A 7,065-nucleotide genomic window follows, 5' to 3' on the forward strand; every position below is an offset into this window, starting at 1 on the left:
GATTTAAAGCAAGTCTCACAGGTTTTCTTACTGTATACATGCAGATTCATTGGAGAGACAGAAATTATGCTCCTTGATGTACTACTTTCCTTTGGCGCACCTAAGACAGCAGATATACAGTGACTCGATAATGATATGAAGGGAAATGATGGTGGTTTTGTTTTCCAGATTTGCGATACTTGGCCATCAGGTGAAAAAATTCCTTGTTGTAGTAACATCAGTCCTTTGATCACTTCTACAGCTCTCATTTCCATGAAGACATAAATCTGTCTTTGTTGTGCACCATCCAAAAACCTTTGGGAATAATTGATTTTCAACAGGAATGCCTCTTCTATCCATTCCCATTCTGAATATTTTATATCCACCGGTGGAAGTACTCTATGCTTAACGCAGCTCTACACAGTCCAGCAAGAATAAAGGCCGCTCGCAAAGGCTCGACAAAGAGGTGAACATCAGCCAGATTATCAAGAGAACAAATCATGAGGAAAAACTGAAACAAAACAGACCATTCTACGCACTGCAGAGGAAAAAGCCACACTATTTGCATTCCAGGCGCCCAAAGCGGGGAATAAACAGCAGTTTTTGGAGCGTGACATGTTAAACACATTGCCTGTTGGCTACAACCGTGCCAAACAGCTTTGTGAAATAACCCATTCGGTGTCTGGAGATGCTGAGAATGGCTTTTTAACCATTTATAAGCCAGATACAAGCCCGCTAAACGGAACTGAATCTGAGTGTCATTTCATGAAAGAACAGTCTGCTGGATTAGAATTAATACTGAGCAGCTTCACATGTGCAGCTGAATCACTGGAAACAGTTGTGGAAGCACAGGTAGGGCATCTCAGGGGTAATGGGATGCTGCATGGCTGTTAAACTGCTTGTTTGTGAATTAGTCATGGCAGGTCTAAGAGCAGAGCTCGAAGCCATACAGAGAATGGAAAACAGGGAGCAGGTTACAGTGACGCAGAGCCACATAAAGGAAATTTACACCCAGTACGGAGGAAGGAAGGAGGGAAGGAAGGAAGGAAGGAAGGAGGGAGCAGCAGGGAGATGAGCTTGGATTTTCTAGACCTCAGGGAAGCCAAGGAGTTTTGTGATGGCTGGATACCTGGGATCCCTGAATTAATTTCACAGTTTCAGAGAAAATAAAACAGCACTGCGGGCACATCCTCTGGTCATGTTGACATTCCTCCTCAGGCTCCGTAGAAATGTTTACCATATGGAAAAACAGTCACCTCAGAGGTTCACAACTGGGATCCTGACACAGCAAGAGACACAGAGAGAGGAGTGAGAAAGACAGAAAGAAAGAAAGAAAGAAAGAAGGGGAGGGTTGTGGGAAGCTTTGGAGCCCTGATGATGGGAGGAAAGACAGAAGAAGAGTGGAGAAGTGGAGCAGAGAGGCCTGAAGCTGGAGAAGTGTTGTACAGGCAAACGGAAAGCTGCATCACAGGGGACTGAGAGGGTGGCTGGGGGAAGAGACGGAAGAGAAGAAGGAAGAGAAGGAAGGTGGAGGAAAAGCTGGGGGGGGCAAGTTAGAGGGAGTACTGGAGTACAGCTCTATAATTATCCTGATTGAGATTAACTTTAAATACCCTCGAATAAAAGCATCATTTCATCGACAGGGGCTGGGCGCCTTTTCACTGGCCCACGATGACTCATCTGGAGAGAGAGTTTAAAACACCGATACATCTTACAGCAGCACCAACACTCCATCTCTGAATACTCCACAGCGAAGAGCACTACTGTCCAATTATACTCCATGCACATCCTTACAATGCACGCAAAAGGGATGATAAGGTTTCTTCAAACACACGCGCACGCGCACTCAAACACACGCAAGGAAGCACACTGGAATCCAGAGGTGCACAGTGACTCAAGACAGCACATCAGACTCATAGACTTATACACAAACACCCTCAGACTGTGCGAAATGGTGAAGCGACTCATTACCTCTCCCTGTCGGTGAAGGAGGAGGAGGTGCTGTGCAGCGTCTGCCGGCTGTCTTCCGAAGCGAGGGAACGAGGGAGCGCGAGGGATAGGGGGGGTGCCGTGCCACGGGAAAGCGGGGGTGGATGCTGTGAACAGCTGCGATCGTAACTGGGAGAGAAGGACAGTCAGACGGATAGATGGAGAGAGAGAGGCGGAGAAGGAGGAGAGGTGGTGGAAGGAGGCAAGAAATTGGGAAAGGAGAGGAAGAAAGAAATGTAGAGGATACAGATAGGAAAAAGGCGGGTTGGTGAAGAAGAGGGAGAAGGGGGGTTGGTGGAGGGGGAGACAGACAAAAGGAAAAAGAAAGAGGGATGGGGAAAGAAAAAGATGGGAATTAAGGAAAAGGGATACAAAGAAGAAGAGGGACAGGAATAGAAATAGAGATCAAAGGACAAAAAAGAAAGTTGGAGTTTGAAGGAGACAGATTACAGTAAAAGAAGGTTGGAGAGGGAGAGACAGATAGCCGGAAATGATAGAGGGAGAGTATAAATGAGGGGAGACATACAGAGAAACAGATTTGGAAAAACAGCAGAAGAAAGACAAAAGACAGAGGGGGAGAGACAGAGAAACATAGTCAGAGAGCATCAAGAACAGCAGAGCCATTTAGCATCAGCGAACACATTACACTGCCACTGTGAGAGAGAATTAGTGCACTCATCAGACTCATTAAAACACTGTCAGAGTGGAGAGGGAGGCAGAGCGAGAAATGGGGAAGGAGACAGCAACTGTGGGATGAGGGAGGGGGTCATTAGGGGTGAGGTGCAAAGGATGCAACAAGGCGAGAAATGGACAGAGGGGTGACGCATCACCGAGGTGGCGTGCCATTACTTCAGTAAGGAGAGTGAATTATGGCAAAGAAACAGTGGAGAGTCAAAGGTTCAGGCTCTTAAGAATACTTCAGACGCACAACAAAGCTGTTCTCACTGCCATAAAAGCCATCCTGCACCCTAATCTTACCCCGGTAACACCTGTCCTGTTCTGGCTGACTTCCTCTCTCTATATGCACACACACACATCCACACACAAACACAGTCACGCTTGATAACATTAGCTGCACTGATGATTTTAGGGCTGGGAAAAATCACTGAGCACATATGCTGCTCTTCTATACTCATAATGAACTGGATGGTGGCCAATTTCCACTATAGGCTATCATTTCAGTCCATCTGTACCCCCCTCCCGTCCATTCCGCGGCACTTTCCCCATCTAACACATGGCGTTATTTACACATTTATGACACTGAAGCACGAGCCAGTCTATCGAGAGGGGCTGCTGCCATGTCTCCAGTCTGAGTCCCTTCAATTCTCACTTTTGAAAGGCCCCTTTGGATCCACTAGCAGCATGGGTTTTTTTTCTCCACGGCGGGGGCCGGTGAAGTAAGTTATCGAAACAACAGTGAAGGCCAGTCTCAGGAACAGAGAGAAAAGGGGGCTTATCGTGTATCTGCTCACGGCGAGCTGGAGGATTATCTGTGGATCTGCAGCCGGACTGGCGGTGCTGAGAGAGATAGGAGACTGGTGAGGTAGATAAGAGGAGTACCGGCTGTGCAAAGACAGGCTGTGTTATAGCAAGGCAATGACGATAACTGGAAGTAAGCGAAGAACCTGAAGGAACAAGGGGAATATGGGTAGTCAAAGAAAGAAAAAAAAATCCCTGGGAGGCGAAGGGGAAGGAGGCCTAAGTGGGAGGAGGGTGGGGGGGGCTAGAGAGAGAGAGAGAGAGAGGGGAGACAATGTAGGAGTGTGGGACCAAAATTGAGATGAAGAGAGAGTATGAAAAAAGGATATGAAGGAGAACAAATTATACAGATTCAGGCAATGAAATGAAAAATTATGATACAATAGAAATGTGGGTAAGATGAGCAGATAAGAGAATTACAGTAAGGAGGAGGGAAGTGACGGTATAAAGAGGTGAGAAAGACAAGGGGAATGACAAAAAACAAACAAACGAGGAAGCAGAGTGTGAGATGTGTGAAAAAGAGGAGTCCCTGTGGTCGAATAAACTAGGTTTTATTGGTTTGATCAGCAAAGCGTGGAAGTGCTCCACTACATCACAGACATGACTCCCTATTTCCAGCTGATGGCCATGTGTGCAGACAGCACTTCCTACCAGGCATGAAAACATAACATATACAGAACATGTACAGAACAGCTGGCCGGTGGGCTGTTAAAGCCCATTGACGCCAGTGAAGCCATGTCATTGCTCAAGCCTGTGAGCCATCAGATCTGTTTTTGCTTCCCCTCCCACCCTAACGGTCGGAGCAAAAGTTTAATCATTGCAACTCTAATGGCACTAAATGACACATCTGTGCCAAATGTGACTTTCAGGACCACAAGTGCTGTTAATAAAGTCATTAGTAAGCGATTACTCAGCTCTCCCTTTAGGGGGAAATATGAACTGTAGACCCATTGCGTAATCAACAGGCACACAGACAAGACTTACAGACCAACATGCGCATGCAAACATATCTGCAACTATCAAGGTCCCATCTTCACTGAAACAACCAGTTCAACCAAAGGATGATTATTCCTTCTCATTTTGTCTTTCTTGAAGGCCTGAAGAGGTTCAAATATCTATTAATCAACAAATAAAAAAAGCCAAGTTTAAAGTCTGAAAAAAAAAGCCTATTTTTGTGTAGCAGAAATGTTTTTTTTTTCTGCTTTCCTATCTTATTAATTGCCTCACAACCCCTCGGGTTTATCTTGTGACCCTCAGATTGGGAACACCTCTTTTGAAGTCATTCTATGGTAGATCTCAACACATCCCTGCTTCAACTGGAATATCCATTATTATCCATTATCATAAAAAAAAAAAATCCACTTCATCAGAACAAGGAGGTCTAGAAAATGGTTTCAGATTAAGCACCTAATTTAACTCTGTTGGTCTTAAAGCGCCCTATTTAGAGATGCAAAGTGCCGTCTTATAAGGGGAAGCATCTCTTACTGAAGCTCACACTGATCTGCACCTTGTGTGTGCATTCTAAAATATAGAAATTGCTCTGTCCATAACTTTTACCATTTATAAAAACCCTGAGGTGTTTTAATTAGGAGAATCAGTATTGCCCTCCTGCTGTGGGACAGGTGTCCAGCTCAGACAGGGAAAGCCTGCTGATCATTCACTGTTATTCAGAAATGCCCACTTTATATTTATGTGGCCATACACGCACGCGCATGCGCACACACACACACACACACACACACACACACACACACACACACACACACACACACACACACACACACACACACACACACACACACACACAAGGTTTTGGAGGAGAGATTTGGTTCCTACCAGAGTTTGGCTATAATGACGACTGCCGTCAGGATGAGCAGCGAGGAGATGGTCACGGTGACGTAGAACTGAGGGTCCACTGTAACACACACACACACACACACACACACACACACACACACACACACACACACACACACACACAAACATACTCATGCAGTTACTAATCTCAGACCGTGACCATTTATAATTGTATCCAGAACAAAAGAAGAAATCAATGAAGCCAGCTGAAACATGAAATTGGATGTGCAAGACTCTGGCCTCTAACTAGAACACCAATCTGATGACGTCTTCCCTGTATCTATTGACGGCCAATTCCTCCCTCTGAGTGATGAGAACTTTATTAGGCATTCCCCGCCACAGACTCAGCCGGCTGCATACAGCAGGGTGTCAGCCTTCACCCTGGCGACAGCTAATTCCCCAGAGGACTCCTGGCACGTGTGTGTTCACATGAACTGCAGCTCACGGCCTCCTTTATTTAGAAATCCTTCATGTGCATCTCCTGATGCCCACCTTCCTCAGGCTCTGTCTCCTCCGCCTCCGTCCCGCCATCGTCCGCTCCCTCCTGCTCCCTGGACTCCAGCAGTGTCTCCTCTCGGGGCTGCATGCTTGCATCAGGATAAGGCCAGTCCTCGGATGTGGCGGTGCTGGGCTCCTGCTGGTTCCCATGCTGGTGCAGGTGGTCAGTTTCCTGGCTGGAGAGGAAGTGGTAGGTGTCATCATCCAGCGGCTGCGTGGGACCCCAGACCACCGCCCACAGAGGGGTGGGTGTGACCTGGGCCGTGACGGACAGCTGGACCGACAGGGCGTCCACCTGCTCCTCGCCCTCGGTGTCGTCACGGTTACAGGTGGAGGGCTGTGTCACCAGAGCAACCAGGAGGAGAGAGACGAGGGCAGTCAGTCGTGTGACAGGAGAGATGGAGCTGGAAGAGAGGTTGAGAGAGAGGTGGTGGAGTTATCTGAGAAAATGTACTGTCCACAGGCGCCCTACACGGCCTCAACAGCTAAGACACTGATTCAAGCCATCACGCAGAATGACATTTTATGCATCTGTACCCTATACATCCCTTCTTCACCTCAGAAACTATCCATCTTACCATCTCTCCATCGCTTCGCTCTGTTCACTGAGACTCCACTCCTCCGATCATCTCTCTCTGTAAGATAAGACAGAGGGGCAAGAGAGGGATAGAGAGAGCGAGAGAAAGAAGGAGGGTCCAGCTTTTTTTCCTTCTTTTATGTTCTCAGATGAAAAGCATGTAAACATAGACACCAGCAATAGTATTGGCAGAAAGCCAACTCTGTCACCTCTTTCAAAAAACACACACACCAGCTCCCATGGGCTTTTAAATTTAACGCTCAATTATGCACCACATGTTTATACAGGTCCACATCTGCATGCAAAAACACCCAGAAGTACATACTCGTTGTCAGTTCTGCTCTCTCTCACACACTTACAGTGCACACACCTGAGCACAGCACATTAATCATCATTAGAGGCGTCATGCATGGAGCCGGTACTCTATATGGCACTTTGAGCAGAGAGAGGTAACTTCCTATCTACAACTACTGCCGAAATGCCACAGAAATGTCACTTAGACACATGAGCAACACCGGGAGACAGACACAGACACACATTCGCGCCGACACATATCAGTTATCATGCCTACCTCTGGCAGTGGAGAGAGGGAATGAGAGAGGGAGACGAAGAGAAAGGGGGAGATACAGAGAGCAAGTGAGAAAAAAAGCATTGGTTGCCTTAGCGACTGAGACATGTAGAGTCTG

The 7,065-nt window shown here is 47.0% G+C and overlaps 1 protein-coding gene across 1 annotated transcript; it reads right to left on the reverse strand.

Annotated features, from left to right (window-relative positions):
- Nucleotides 1-1,946: 1,946 nt before the first annotated feature.
- On the reverse strand, nt 1,947-6,434 carry LOC120783996 (PILR alpha associated neural protein). Its single transcript, XM_040117408.1, has 4 exons — nt 6,381-6,434; nt 5,797-6,206; nt 5,284-5,362; nt 1,947-2,097 (listed from the first exon to the last, which is right to left on the reverse strand). The coding sequence occupies exons 1-4, from the start codon at nt 6,389-6,391 to the stop codon at nt 1,947-1,949; spliced, it is 651 nt and encodes a 216-aa protein (XP_039973342.1). The 5' UTR covers nt 6,392-6,434.
- Nucleotides 6,435-7,065: the final 631 nt, after the last annotated feature.

Source organism: Xiphias gladius, chromosome 22, assembly GCF_016859285.1.
Source record: "Xiphias gladius isolate SHS-SW01 ecotype Sanya breed wild chromosome 22, ASM1685928v1, whole genome shotgun sequence".
Taxonomy (NCBI): domain Eukaryota; kingdom Metazoa; phylum Chordata; class Actinopteri; order Istiophoriformes; family Xiphiidae; genus Xiphias; species Xiphias gladius.